The sequence below is a fragment of the Alligator mississippiensis genome, chromosome 2 (assembly GCF_030867095.1).
Source record: "Alligator mississippiensis isolate rAllMis1 chromosome 2, rAllMis1, whole genome shotgun sequence".
Taxonomy (NCBI): domain Eukaryota; kingdom Metazoa; phylum Chordata; order Crocodylia; family Alligatoridae; genus Alligator; species Alligator mississippiensis.
Genome location: NC_081825.1, coordinates 274,667,472 through 274,682,812, shown reverse-complemented (window position 1 = coordinate 274,682,812; position 15,341 = coordinate 274,667,472). Strand labels below are relative to the sequence as shown.

Here is a 15,341-nt window from a genome sequence, read left to right as displayed (position 1 = left end):
GAAATGGCAAAATGCAAGTCTAAACAAAATGGTGCTGTTTCACACAGCCCTAGCCAGTATTTAGGGCACTCCCCTGCAACGTGAGAGATCCAAGGCCTTGTTCTGATTGTTCTGAAGATGAAACAATGGAATTAAATGATGAAACTCAACGTATTTTAATGTTGACTGCATTTCAAGTTGATTTTTGTCTCAGAATAATGCTGAACTCTTACTTATGGAAACCAAGTGTTATATTTGTATACAAAAAATATGGTTTCATAAAAAAAACACAAACCAACTCTGCTGCCAGTGAATGGATGGATGGGAAGGTTTGTTTACCCTTTGAAAAAATATGCTTTAAATCTCTGAAGAGAAATAACCTACAATTATACTTGCAGAACAACACAATTTCTGGCAGATTTAAAATGTATGTTTTCTTAGAAAAATCGTCTCTGCTTACGACGGCCTAGTGATAAATTAAGCCGTATCAGATGCAGACACTTAAAATTCTCATTAAACTTCATAAGGAATGCTTGGAATTCTTGTGAAAGTGTTTTAAAAATAATTTCTTAAACGGTTGTTTCTTTTTAATAAGCAGATAAATCATTTGTGCTAGAGAAACTTACCTAGCAAAAAATGAATTGTTTGGGGTATTTCTGTTTAAAGAAAAAAGAGCAACAAAAAAAAGAGAACTAATTCTCTAGCTCTCTTTACCTGCTTTAATAGTAATAATGGTTGCTTTACATTGTAGGTTTATCAAGTTGAGACTCAACCCTTCTGGTAATTTAGGTCAGTGTGCCTTTGCTAATCTGAAATGCTAGGTTAGCATAATTGATTAATCAATCTCCCTCCACTTCCCTTCTGTTAGATCCTGCAGATGCATTTAACTTACTGTACAGCACAGCCTTACAAGGGCATGGTGTGTGAAGAGCTTTGTATATCTGTTTGGTGTGCTAACACTTTTGTGCATTTAAAAAAAAATCAGTAGACAGAGTAAGTTTCCTTCCTGTGCCTGCTTATAGACATGAGCAACTGAACACCCAAGGAGAGGAGGCCAGAAAGTGAAAATGTTTATCCCACTGTTATACATTGAATGTCAAAAAGTACATACATTTACAGATGGATAAGCAAGAGAGAACTATATGTTGCCTATTTCCCTGCCTCCAGTCTGTACTATGTCATACTTTTCCTTAATATCTCAGTCTGAAGCTGACTTGCCTCTGTTCCTTTTACTACCCACATGTACAATTTTGAACCTGTCTCAGTTTCTCCCAGTTTCTCCTTCCCTTTATCTTTAATATATGGAGCTCTCTCTGCCTCTCGAGGCAATACACGTTTTAATTTTGTTGCAATAAGATCTGAAGTTGGATAAAAGCCATGGCAGTTGCCCTGTGGCACTTTTTTTTCCTTAAACTGATACTGAAGTCTGCTGGGTTGTTGGTCACAGAAAGGATTCCTGCTGCAACAGCCTGCTTACACCCTTTCCTCCCATGGATCCAAAAGCATATGGTAAAGGAATATTCTCCTTTCTTCACTTCTTGCCCCACTTTTCATCATGTGGAGCATTTTCTTTAGTGTGAGCAGTTTCTAATGCAGAAGAGGCAAAGAAAAAACATGCCTTTGATAGAAAATGAAAGGAAATATATGAAGTGGCAATCTTCTATTTGTCTGTGTGGCTACTCACAAAATGTGCAATTTAGGGTGCCAAAAGAGTTCCCCTTCTACAAGGTTCTCCCCCAGTCCTGTGTTGTTTTTTCTTCATCAGAAATAAGAGAGCATGGTCCATACCAAGCAAATGGTCAATTTGAAGCTGAACTTTTACTGTTGTATCAGCTGGAAAGCCCTTGGCAAACGCAGACAGGGACTTTTGTGCAACAAATCCTCTCATGAATTGGAATTTATTTTAAAAAACGCTGTCCCTTAAAAAGTATCTTTGCACAATGCTATAAGAATGGCCTGGTTTGTCTTTGGGCAGGACAGAACCTTTGCTGCTTAATCTCAAATTTAGCTCAGGCTCAAATGATTTGCTGGATTTAGGGGATCTTGGGTCTTGTTTGATAAATTAATCTGTAACAATAATTTTGTTGCATTGAAGCCATTAGTAATTTTATATGTACTTGCAGATTGTCCAAACACTTGGTCGACTAAAAGGATGTTTCTCCTGCTCGGAAGGCCTTTGCTGTACTTTGAGAGAAACATTTAATAAAACTTTTCTTAACTCATGTAGTAGCACATTTGGATTAATTTGCTTCTTTCCTTTCACTTTAGGTAAAAGTATGGATGAAATTAAGAAATTGTTGCTGCTGGTACTGGGTTGTGCTGTACAGGTGAGCAAGTATTAGGGCATCACAAAATACTTTAATAATGTAATTTTAAGTCTTTCTTGGTTATTGGGGCATTGTAATTCTTGCAGAACTCAGAATTGTCTGTCAAGGATTAATGTCTTATTCTGTCAGGTGCTATTCAAACAAATTCCCAGCCCCTGTGTGTTTGAAATCTGAAGTTATGAAAAGGCACAATAGGTGGAAGAAGCACAGATACAAAGAAAGGAGTAAAGTGAGAGCAAAGGGAGGACATATTGCATAATAAGTAAAACCACCATCCCTGTTGCTGCTCGAACCACTGCTAGGATACATGGTGCTGCAATTAGGCAATCCGAATAATTAACATAGTGAGAAATAGTGTGAGTTTGAATAGTCTTCTTCATGTGAAGATTGTTAGTTCTTGAAATATGTTGGCATAGAATAGAGGGTGTTAGTGCAAAGAGACTCCATAAGCTAACATCTCATTGCCCTCTTCTAAGGAATCCCGACACCAGTGCACTGCTCCTTTTTAATGTTGTATAAACGGAGTCTTAAATGAATAGGAACTTTTGTATAACCATGTAAGGGTTGTTATGGTATGTGTGTGTTGTTAAACTAAATGGACAGCCAGTACCTATGGGAAATTCCCCCTAAGTACACGACAGTTAACCAGATAAAGGAAACTGTGTCCTACACACCAAACCTCTGTATTGGCGATCCCTCAGTAATCTGTGTAATAAACAATGGAGACATTGCTGGCCAGCTTTCCCTTATAATTGACCTTGTTTTCATGTCTGTCTAATGTCTTTGTCATGCTTTAGGACACTCACCCTGCTCGGCTACGTCAAATCAATTATGTCAGGGTAATGCTGTCTTCCTGGGGCTGCTCTGAACTTCTTACTGTTTATATTGCAACACAAAGAATGAAGGGCCTGATTTGGCAAGGCAGTGAACACCATCAGTTCCCATTTATGGCTCTGAACCTCCTCCTATTCAAGTGTATGGTCATATTCAGAATTGGGCCCAGAGAGCCACTGTGAACTCTCAGTGAAGTGGATAAATATCCTGTGGGAGATGTTTAACTTTTTTCTATTACTTAGAGAGTCCTGGGTACTCTGCCTACCAGCCTTGGGTCCCACATTTGTATCAAAACAGAAAAATAAGCAATTAAACAGACTGTGGGATGTTACAAAACACTTCCAAAAACTCATTTGATAGAAATAAATTTGGGAATCTGTTTAGTCTTATTTATTTTTAATTAAATATTCTCTTGCTGTATTGTACATGCAAAGCACACATTGCTTTAGTTCCTGAGAACAAAATGTGGAGCTGATGTGAGCAGAATCAAAAGTGAAACTGATGTATTCATTCCCCCAAATGAGTAAAATACAAAGATGCAAACAAACAGTTTAAATGATGTAACACAAATTTAGGGCCACAGCTTCAGCTGCTTTACATTTGTGTAGTTTTAAGTCCATTTGAGCTCTGCTGATTTCCACTAACTGTGGCTCTGGCCCTTGGGTACATTCATTCTTTTGGCCTTAAGTTTAATACCATCTGTAAAGAGTTCTAAAAACATAAGGCATGATTTGGCAACCCTTACGCATCTCGCATATAAATTTACTCATCAATTAGTTTCACTGATTACAAAGAGCATGTGTGCAACAAGGTATTATTCACTGTAAGTGTGACTGCATGTGCTCCTCTGGTCTGGTTATTTCTGTTCCTTTAGTTGTACCAGTGAATTCTTTAAAAAATAAATTAATTAAAAGATTCATCACTACAGTAGTTTTTTGCACATAACATGTTTCAAGCAAAGTGCATTTTTTTAAACAGTGTGAAAGAAAAGAAGAGTTTATTGAAAGAATAAAGCAGCTGGATATTGAGACCCAGGCAGCAATTGTTTCCCACATTCAGGAGGTAGGATTTTCAGTGCTTTGCGTTTTCTTTTTTTTTGCCTCCCCTCTTGACTATCTTGGTTTGCTTTGCTGTTAAAAAGCACAGGTTAACTTTTCATAGTAGGATTAATAGTAGGTTTGACATGCACAAATACTCCATTGAATGTGCGATTGTAATTTAGAATGAAAAATTACAAGGTGTTTGAAGAAGGAACTGGGCTAAACACTTTTGGTGCAAGTACATCAGCCAGGGGCAGTGATGAATATCTTTAATTGCCAAATATATATTTAGACTGGAAATATTTTTATAAGGAATACTCAGAAGTTTTGGATAACATTTTGAAAAACATCTTAATGATATAGGAAGCAAAGGTCCTTTTTCAGAAGTGAATTAGGTAGTTAGGAGCCTTGGGCCCAATAAAAACCAGTGAGTGGGTGGCTCTGTAAGTGCCTGAATCACTTTTGAAAATGAGGGCAGCATCTTAGCAGTTCAGAGAGATAACCTTTCATAAGTGACAGCCTGCTTTGTCAAATGTTATGAATGAACTACCAGACAAAGTAGGCTGCCACCTACAAAAGATTGTCTCACTGAACCATTTAGTCTCTAAGGTGCTTCCCTGCCTTGTCTTGTCCCTGACTTGAGACTCAGGCTTTTAAATCATGTTAAGTGATTTAAAAAATATGTTACCCTTTTCTCTTAATTTTTTTAATGTTTTCAAGCATAATCTTATGGCAGATGTTTTCTGGATTCTAAATGTTTTTAAAAAAAGAAAACACAGTTGGCTCCAGCAGTAGATATCAGCCCATTGTCAAGAATTTGGAAAAAGCTGTGCACAAACGCCCCCTGCTGTCTGGGCCTTGTTACAAAATGAACAGTCTTTGAGGCTGTGCACATCTCCTGCAGGTGTAAAATAACTTTATCAAGGAGACTTCAGTGACAAATACAGCTAGATGATGTAGATGATAGTCCTTTAACATATAAAATCTGATTTACAAACAAAACCATGTGAGGGATATCTCTGACAGCAGAAATGTTCATAACCGAAACTGTAGACATGCCACCTTGATAGGTGCCACCTTCTAATCCAGTCAGCTTCAGCAGTGACCTGGAGAAAATCAGTTGTCAGAAGAGTTTAGTAAATTGCAAACGCTTCCATGTCAGGTCCTTTCCTTCTTGTAATAGTGGGCAGTTACCAAAGCTACAGAAGAAGACAAGCCTCTTCATCCCACACCCCTCCCAGTAATATACTTAGCTAATTATGCAATACAGGACTGATACCTTTCAGCCCCCTGCAGTCATTATCTCTCCCCCTTGAAGCATGAGTTGAGTACTCCTGAAAGTATATGGCTGTAAGTGTTATTGAGCACAAAATTATTCAGTACCTTTTCCTAAATCCAACTATCTTGTGAAAATTGGAGACTTCCTAACAAAATTTCCCACTGATATCAGTGCTTCTGTACCATTTCCTGCTTGTTTAGAGTCAAATGTCATAGTAAACGATCAGTAAATTAATCTGGGGCCAGGTTATCCACTTGTGAGTTCTTTCAGCTGTTGGCAGCTGAATTGCACTGAGTTTTATAAATAGGACATTTTTAGAGCTAACAAAATTTTAGGGCAAGGGTGAGAATTAATTGTGAGATTAAAACTGAGATTAATTGCAACTATTTTTTTAGTCAGGCAGAAGCTGCTGCTCAGTGCAGAGGGAAAGCAACCCATGCCCATAACTGTCTTTTTGCTGCAGCTACCTGTAGCCAGCGCCCAGGCTGCCCTGCAGCTCTGCACTGCCACCTCTGCCCCACTGGGCAGCTTGTAGTTGTCAGTGACAGCAGCAGAGAGGAGTCTCAGGGCAGCCCGAGCCTGGGCTCTGGGCGACTGCAGCAAGAAGGCCCTGGCAGTGGTGGGGGGGAGAGGCCACTTTTCCCCTATGCCAAGTAGCAGTTTCTGCCCGGCTGCTGCTGCTGCTGCTGCTGCTGCTCAGTGTGGGCGGGCTGGGGTCAGGGCTGCGCGCACAGGTTCTGGCTGGTTTGGAACTGGTCCGCTCCGCTGGTCAAAATGATGTGCATGTTTAATGCAATTGAAAAAATTAACACATTAATTTGTTTTTGTGTTAATTGCGTGAGTTAACTGTGATTAATTGACAGCCCTAGAAATGTTATGCAAGTTGCTTGTTAGAAATACTGAATAATTAATTGGGCACAAACACTTTGAAAATCGTCCAAGGGAAACAAAAACAAAAAGGGACTTATTTTTTATTTTGAATCTTGTTCACAGGTGACTCACAACCAGGAGAATGTGTTTGACTTACAGTGGCTGGAGCTCCCAGATATGGCCCCTGAAGAACTGGAGTCTCTCTCTCGGAATATGGTTTTCCACCTCAGGAGGCTTATTGATGAGAGAGATGAGTGCACAGAAGTATGGATGAAATGTCTGTTTTGCATGAAGTTCATTCATAGGATCAGATTCAGGCTTTGCTTTTTGATTGTGTATTGATTGCCTCTTTGTCCACTCTCAGGCTGCAGTCCTTTTTATTTCCCCTCTAAAATCCTCTAATTCCTTAGAACAGTGATTCTCAACCAGGGTGCCAGGTAACCCTGTGTCCTGATATCCTTTGAAGGGTGTACAGGAACTAAGGAGGTCAGTATTGTGTGAGGACATAAACAGGTAAAGGTAGGCTCAGGCTTCAGGTGTAAGGAGATAAGCAGATAAGTTCAGGCTCAGGCTCACATTTTTTAAATGGGGTACCGCTCAGTTCTGAAAAGTTATGGAGGGGGGCCTAGAGTTTGTGAACTTGTGCCTTAGAATAATGCTGATTCTTCCCTTGGTGCCTGCATTCAGTCATGCACCTGAGCTCGAGTGAGTTGAGCTATAAAGAGAAGAGCATGGTGCAAAAAGATTAAAATGTTTTATGTTGTGAATTTACCTAAGGTATTTTGTGTCTTATGCTTTGCTCTTCCATTCATCTGCCAGTGCCTTTCTGTCCCTCCAACAGAATCTGCCATTATTGGGTCAAGAGCCTTTTCCTCCAGATTTTGCCACTTGTAACTCTTTCCTTCTGACTCATTAGTTTCTCTCTCTTCAGATCTCTGCTAGAAACCACTCTTCTTTTTCCAAGATCTCTTCACTTCCCTCGCCTTTTGCTGTTACTGATTGGACTCTGTGTAAAGCTATAAATTGTTGCAGTTGTTAGGAAAACTCTAACCAAAATAAAATATTTATTTGAGCTCTGGAAAGTGGCATATTCCAGTGCTCAGTGCTGCAAAAGACTGGAAGCTGAAAGGGTGCTCTGTTTCTGACTTACTACTGTGTGACAGTAGGGATGTTGCCTGAGCTCCCCCATGCACAATTAGGATAAGAATTATCCATATTTGTAAAGCACTTTGAGATGCCTGAATGAAAAGAACGATGTAAGTACTAAGTACACTATATTTGTCTGTGATGCCATCTCCCTGTCTCCATTTCTAGCTGATTGTGGATCTCACTCAGGAGAGAGATTATCTGCAGTCTCAGCAACCACCAAGCCCCCTGAAAGCATCAAGTCCAGACTCTTCACCAAACCCAACCAGTCAGCTCTCCAATGAGGACAAGCAGCACTTGGCTGTTGAGCTGGCAGACACAAAGGCTAAACTGAGAAGGATACGGCAGGAACTGTAAGTTGTGAAAAGCCTATGTTGCTGGAGAAATGCTGCTGATTTCAGATCTGCTAATAGCACCAAATAAACCTGTATATTAAATGCAAGCCCACAGCATCACATTGTCCATTGCCTTCAGTACATCTCTGGGAGTTCTACATGCAGACTTAATAGGTCCTTTTTTAATTCCTCAAGGGAAGGGTTGGGGAACGTGGCTAACTTCCCTTTCCCTCAGTTACCTTTAACTAATCCTCTCTCAAGCCTCTATTAGTTTTTCTTTCCTCTCTCTTCTTACTTTTCCAACTCTCACCCATTTTCCCTTCCCTTCTTTTAACTTTCCTACCTTCCCATTTTATCACAAAATTCTCAGTGATTGTTATTTCCACTTTTTTCCGTTCCCCCATCCTTCATTATTTTTTCTGGCTGACAGCAATTTGCAGGATGGTAATACTGCCAGGATAATGGTTAGTTTAGCTGTGACAGCAGGAAGTACAGGTGAAAGAAAGATGAAGGAAATGTTTAAATATTTGGTTCCTTTCCAAATATCCACTTGCTTGCAGCACCACAGAAGAACCAAACTGCAGTTGATTTGCATGAAATTGGATTAGCACCAAGAAAATCTATATAGTTTTGGGCACTTTTTCACATGCTCTGGGTGTGGTGAGGGGCAGCACTTTAATTAGAACAGCTCTGAGAGACACTCCAATAAAAGCACTGCCGTGTCTCCTGTTTCAGTGTCTCTGCGCTTAAAAATGGTGGCAGGGGCGTTTGAACTAAAGGTCATTGAACACAATTAATGGGCTCGATGTGCTGGAATTCCAGCAAGTCAGAGCAGCCTCAGTGCTTATGTATAGGCGTCCTGTGTGTCCAGCTTTTCATAATTTTGCCAGCATCTTAATATTATGGGTATTGTTTCAATAACCATTTCAGTTGTTTCTGATTATACTTGCTCTAAACCTTTTCAGGGAGGAGAAGTCTGAGCAACTTGTGGATGCTAAACATGAAGTTGAACAGCTTACTGTAGAGCTGCAGAAAATAAAACAGGAGGTAAGTTGGGCTTTGTTCACTGCAACACTGCCATGATCCCCTCACTCCCACCCCTGAGTTTTAAAAAAACATCTCTTTCAACATAAAGATTGAAAATGCTTCTCAAAGTGCATACTGCAGCATGTTTACAGGTATGATTGTGAGTGATACTCTGTTTCCTGCGTGCTTGGTGAGAGCAGGTCTCAAACACTCAGTTCACTAAATAGTCTTACAATGTCTAGAGAATACTTTCTCAATCACAGAAAATAGGAGAGTTCCCATAGTCTGAGTAGCCAGTCAATTTTAAATTGATTTGAATTGTTAATTGGAGAAATCCTTCACCCTTGCACCAGTGGAATGCTTTTTGTTTTTTATTCACTTATGCATTTTTAAGGTTAAAATTTGGCTGTTAATTTTTTTTTCACGATCTGTCTCCTTACCCAGAACACCTGCTTGGCAGCAGATGCACGCTCTGCCCGAGCATACAGAGATGAACTGGACTCCCTGAGAGAGAAAGCAAACCGCGTGGAGAGACTTGAGATGGAATTGGTCCGGTGCAAAGAAAAACTGCATGATGTGGATTTCTACAAGGCTCGGATGGAGGCAAGTCACAATCAGAAAAAAGATTTCCTGAGAAGTCCCTTGCTACTTGCTGAACAGTTTGTAATGTCTAGTCTTTTCTGCATACAAGTTCATGTTTGTCTGTAATTAGATTGGTTGTACCAAAAAATTAAAATAAATTGAAATTTCAGAAAACACTCAGGTAGGTTTCAGGTAGGTTTTGCAATGCCTTGTCTCTTGTCACTTTGGAATTAATTTGAAATTCCCTTCAGGCGAGTAGGATTTAATCAGTGCTGAAAATCCCACTTGATTTTTATACATCTGTTAGATCTGAGTTATGAAGCAGAAGAGCAAACATCACTGTTCTTTAAAAAACAAGATCTAGACATGTTTCAACTTACGGTAAAATTACAAGATATGTCTTTCCTACAGAAGAATATAATGGTGATGATGATTAACCAAAATTTATAACTCTTTAATTAACTAAATAAGTGGCCTGACTTTTTTTTTCTTGCAGAGGCTTTTAACATTTGCAGCTGCAGTTGAAGTGGCTGGGAATTTTTGCATACAGACTTGGACAATGACTTTTAGGTACTCAGGCATGCAAAAGCTGAGTCACTGCCAGAGGGATGGCCTCAAGATGGTGCGTGTGTGTGTACACACACGTGCATGTGCTATTAATAATACCAGCCATTCTGCTTGGTCTCATCAGACCTTTGAGTAAATATTGCCTAAACTCTTGACATCCCACTTCATTTACCTGCCACACCACTTCAGGTTGCTCACAATACAAACACCTCTCTGTCTACTGCTCCTGGAGTTTTCACAGATATTTTTAAATTGTGTGTTTCATTTTTACTGAAAACTCAGAGAGAGCGCACGGAAGAGAGCTGATGATTCTGTCTTACCAACATCAGCCAGTGTATTACTGGTAACTAGGGATATAAGCAGTAGCAATGAGGAATGCTTCAATATATTTGTACCAGCTCTGCTTGTTAAAGAAAATGGACAGATGCATCTTGACTATTATGGGGAAATTATAAAGCTATTATATGTGATTTCAGATATGTATTTAAAATCCTTTTCTCTGCAGCATCCAACTCAGTTGTTTGTATTTCTGCACGTAAGCATTTTTGTTAACCAAAACCAGATAAAGAACAGGGCGCAATTCTTATGGGTAGGGGTCTACCTAACTTGAGGTGGCTGCTGGCTGATTTTACAGGCAGACTACGGAGCTGGCAGCCATTTTTGTGGGTGGAACACAGTGGGGCCCCCCATACTTCTGGCCAAAGGGCCTTGGTGGGTCTGCCCCTCGCCACTGATTGGCTGTGAGGACTGTCTGTCATAGCCTCACCACCAGCTGCAAGGGCTGTCCATCACGCAACCCTGCCCCTCGCCACCAATTGGTGGCAAGTGGTGGGGCCTTATGATGGACAACCCTTGCAGCCAATCGGGGTAGAGACGACAGCCCTCTTGCCATGCTGGCAGCCCCCCTACCCTCTCCTCTTGCCCTGCCCCCCCCCAGCTGGCTGCACAGCCTGGCCGCAGTGCCCCCAAGGACTGTTGGCTCCCAAGAAGAGGCCAGCATTTTATTCTCAGTGAGTTTTGGTTTTCTTCCAGGGAGCCCATCAAAAGCATAGAGCCAGCAATTTCTCACAGGGCCTGCCTGAAATCGTGATTTTCATGAAAATCCTGAAATCATGATTTTGGTAGGTTCCTACTTACGGGTAATTTACCTGACTGATTGCAATGTTCTCAGCAACAAAAAGAGTGCTTTGGCCCAGTTGGACAATTCATAGCTTTTTCCTGCAGAATGACACAGGATATTTTGTGATTAAACTGAGAATTGGGCTCCTAGTGTAATTAAGTGACGATCCTAGCTCTTGGAAAGTGTTATTGAAACCTTGACCCGTCAGACCCCTTGCTGAAAACGCATCGATTCTTAATGTTCTGCAAAACCTAAAGGCCTTGTAAATACATTTGTTCCTCACCCACCTAGGGAACAGTCTGCCACAACTTCTTTACCAAGTCTGCTGACTATTAAATTGTATAAACTGCATACAAGGGCATGTTCCTCTCTGGTAATTCCCAGTTTACCCAAGGAAGTCTGAATCTCCTACTGCAAGCTCCTTACTTCCCTCTTACTCCATCAAGCTGATAAATCAGTTGTGTTTGCTCCTGTCAGACAAGCTAGCTAGGCATTTTTCTTCAGCTGTATGCTGTTGTAGTTTAAGCTGTATGTCCTACTCAAGTTTACTGCCTGGTATTGGTCTTGGTGGCTTGGAATTCCTCTGATCTTCATCTGAGGGCAAGGGAGCCGCTATTCTTTCCATTGCTTTTAGGTTCCCAGCTTTCTCATTGGTACCTGATCCACAGGGATCCTGGTTTTCTCTGATTAAAAATTGCAAATTCTCTGATTATAAATGGCAGATTCTTTGATTTAAAAACCCCAAATCAGTGATAAAAAATAAAGGCCAGCCCCCACCCAGCACTGCTGGTACCCCACACTCCCTCCCACAGTCTCAGCAGCCCTCCTGATGCCCCTCGCAACAGACCCACAGACATGCAGACACTGACACCACCCCAGCAGGTAAGTGTGTGGGGGGGGGGGGAAAGGGGCCAGGCAGGGTGGGGGAAAGGGAAGTTGCTGGGGGGGGAGGGGGGAGGTCAAGAAGGGGGGGAGCATGCCCCCATGCCCACTCTCAGGAGCAGGGCCAGGGGGTGAGGGCAGGGGTGCCACTCTGCAGGCCACACGTGCCAGCTGGGCTCAGGCTCAGACTTGCCCTTTGCCCCTGGATCCTGGAGGTAAGTGGTGCTTGAGAGTTGTGGGGCAGGGCTGGGGAAAATGGTTGGGGGCTGAGGGAGTGAGGGGTGCTGCCAGCCTCAGGCAGCACAATGCAGCCAGCAGGGCCAGGGGGTGAGGGCAGGGGTGCCCCTCTGTGGGGGGGCTTTGTGGGCAAGCGATGTGGGGTGCAGTGTGGTGGTGCCCACCCTGTGCGGGCTACGCACATGCTGCCCAGCCGCCTGCCCAGGGGAGGTAGAGGAGGAGGCTTGCATACGGCTGGCTGCACAGCTCCATGGCCAGCTCTGCAGTGGCAGCAAGGGATGGTGGCTGGGGGGGGCGGCTCGTACACTGCTGCCGCTTACCTGTAGGGCCATGCCAGCGGTAACAGCCGCTGCCTACAAAACTCCCGCGCCACCACGGAGCAGTGCCCCGGAGCTGTGTGGCCGGGCAGCAGCAGCACTGGTGGCGGCCGGGCGGCATGCAGCCATCCCTACCACCATCCTGTGCCGCGTGACTGCCGCTGTGCATCAGGCTGCATGGTTCTACAGCGGCAGCGAGAGGTTTTGTACGCAGCAGCCATCACTGCTGGCACGGGCGAAACCACAAGTAAACAGCAGCGGCCACTGTGTGCCAGCGGTGATGACCCCTGCGTACAAAACCTCCTGCTGCCGTGGCACAAGATGGTGGTGGGCATGTCTGCGTGCTGCCTGACCATCATCACAGTGCTGCTGCCACCCAGCGGCCAGCTGTACAGCTCCGGGGCACTGCTCCGTGGCAGCATGGGGAGGCTTTGTAGGCAGCAGCTGTCACTGCTGGCACAGCCCTACAGGTAAGCAGCAGCGGCCACTGTATGTGGGCCCCCACAGTCACCATCTCTCGCCGCTGCTGCAGAGCTGACCACAGAGCTGTGCAGCCGACTGCATGCATGTCGCCTCCTTCCCCTCCCCTGGGCAGGCGGCCCAGTGGCATGTGCGCAGCCCACACAGGGCGGGCACCACCACACTGTGCCCCGCATCGCTTGCCCGCAAAGTCCCCTGCAGAGGGGCACCCCTGCCCTCACCCCCTGGCCCTGCTTCTGGCTGCGGTGTACTGCCTGGAGCTGGCAGCACCCTCCACTCCCTCAGCCCCCAACCATCTTCCCCAGCCCTACCCCACAACCCCAAGCCCGACTTACCTCCAGGATCCAGGGGCGAAGGGCGAGTCTGAGCCTGAGCCTGGCCTTGGCTGACTCAGAGGCTCAGGCCCCTCCCTTCCCCCTCTGGGCAGGGCTGGGGGTTTCCCATCCTTTCTGCAATTGGCTCTTGCAGGCTGGAGCTGTGCCAGCCTGCAAGAGCTCTTTGCAAAAGCCGAGAATCTGTGGATTTCTTTGCTAAAAAGGGAAATCCACGTTTTCTCTAATAAAAACAGGTAATCCGTGGTTTTCTCTGTTTTTCCGTGGGAAATGGAAAACCCAGATCCCTACTTGATCAGTCAGTATCCTCCAAGTCATTGCTCCAGCCCAAACATGCTATGCTTAATACCTTTCTCATAAAGATTACAGAGCCTCCTTTCATTTCATTTGTATTTTTCCTGCCCATACACATCTCTCCACTTCTTTCTCCATCTGGTGTCTCTTGGCTGGAGAGGCTGCACATTAAAAGTGAGATTTTTGTGCTGTGTTTCTAAAGCGGCTTAGAGATGTGCTAACATGAGGGGCAGAGATCTCCTTTACATCCCTTTGACACCTTTCCAACTCTAATTGTTTGAAGATCAGTGTGGCTTTTGCTGGGCTGCTCTAACATGTGACAGGCTTATGCAGCTGCCTAGGGACTGCTCCTCAGTCTAGAATAGCAGGAGTATTTTACATTCCAGCTATGCCCGTCTCCTCCTTGTTCCACCCTAGCCCACCCCTTTGTACAGGGAAAGCATATGACCATCTCCGTTGGCCCTGTGCTGGTCCTGCATTCAGGGAATTTGTCAAGGCTCTTCTGGCCCCTTTGTTACACCTGAGCCAGACTCTGACTTTACATGTCCTTCAGCCAAAAGAATCTCTCTGTTTCTCTTCCATTTCCAATCTGTCTCAAGCCACTTTACTTTCAAGTGAAGTGTAATGGATGGAACCCATTTCAGAGCTGTGCCAGTTCAAATTCCTCTCCTCTCCTCTCCAAAAAATAGCTGGATTTCAGTTTCCTCAGAATAGTCTATTCAGGCACTGGGACAGTAAAAGAGATTTGAATCTAGCCTCCTGGATTATTGGAAGATATTAAAAAGCTGGCCCAGCTTCCCTGACAGTTACTACCTTAGTCAATTGACTATTTCAGTTTACGTTTTCACTGACTGGCTTTCACACATTCATACTGGCCTCTGGCTTCTTTACTAGTCCATCCAGGAAGAGCACAGACCAACTGCAGACGCTTCCTCAGCCTGACAAAGGGTATTTGTACCCGAGAGCTTGCAAAGAGGAATTTTTCCAACTATTTGAGTTGGTCTAATAAAAGATACTGGATTTGCCCAAAGAACCTCGTTTGCCTGTGTCCTTAGACCAACATGACTACAACCTATATTAACCTGTCTAGGCAAAAAAATTCTTGTCACATCTTTCATGACAAAATATATTTTCAAACACTATTTCAGTTTTATTAAGAGTTCTGGGAAAGCAAAAGGCAAATAGTCCTGCCTGCTGTGGTGACTTAATGAGGTCATTGCTATGAATGTAGAAGATCAGGCTTAATGCAGAGTTTCTTCCAAGGAGGTGGTTCCCTCCAACATAAAACTTCACTGGCACATTCCACTCCACTGAGCCTAGTGCTGCTTCAGGAGATCAGGTTCTTTTTAGAGACCAGGGAGTCTTACTTGCCTTTTTTTTTTTCCACTCCCCTAACTGCAATCAAGTTTCCCTACTTGGTAATGGAAAGAAATTCCTGTGGACATGAAAAGGGGGAAGAAAGGGCATTTCTTTTGCATTTTCATACAGTTTGATGGATGCAAAGTTCAGTTATCCAGTGCATTTGTTAACTTTGTGGCAGCTCAGCAGGAGTAGCTTCCATAGCAGCAAAGATATGAGCTTGGTTCTTGCTTAGTGAGCATGCCTGTGTACAGACTTTTCCAGTTCAGGTTTAAATAACCCAGGTACTATTTCAGTATTTAAATTATTTCAGTAGTAAATTCCGATGGCCCTGA

The 15,341-nt window shown here is 43.5% G+C and overlaps 1 protein-coding gene across 3 annotated transcripts in view; it reads left to right on the top strand.

Annotated features, from left to right (window-relative positions):
* Positions 1–15,341, top strand: part of CCDC88C (coiled-coil domain containing 88C) — a 143,224-nt gene that overhangs the window by 67,967 nt on the left and 59,916 nt on the right. For all 3 annotated transcript variants that reach the window (XM_019481665.2, XM_014596443.3, XM_014596445.3), the window contains exons 5-10: positions 2,248–2,306; positions 4,119–4,202; positions 6,453–6,593; positions 7,644–7,828; positions 8,776–8,857; positions 9,281–9,439. In XM_019481665.2, coding sequence (XP_019337210.2) covers positions 2,248–2,306; positions 4,119–4,202; positions 6,453–6,593; positions 7,644–7,828; positions 8,776–8,857; positions 9,281–9,439 — 710 coding nt within the window. The remainder of the gene's footprint in view (positions 1–2,247; positions 2,307–4,118; positions 4,203–6,452; positions 6,594–7,643; positions 7,829–8,775; positions 8,858–9,280; positions 9,440–15,341) is intronic.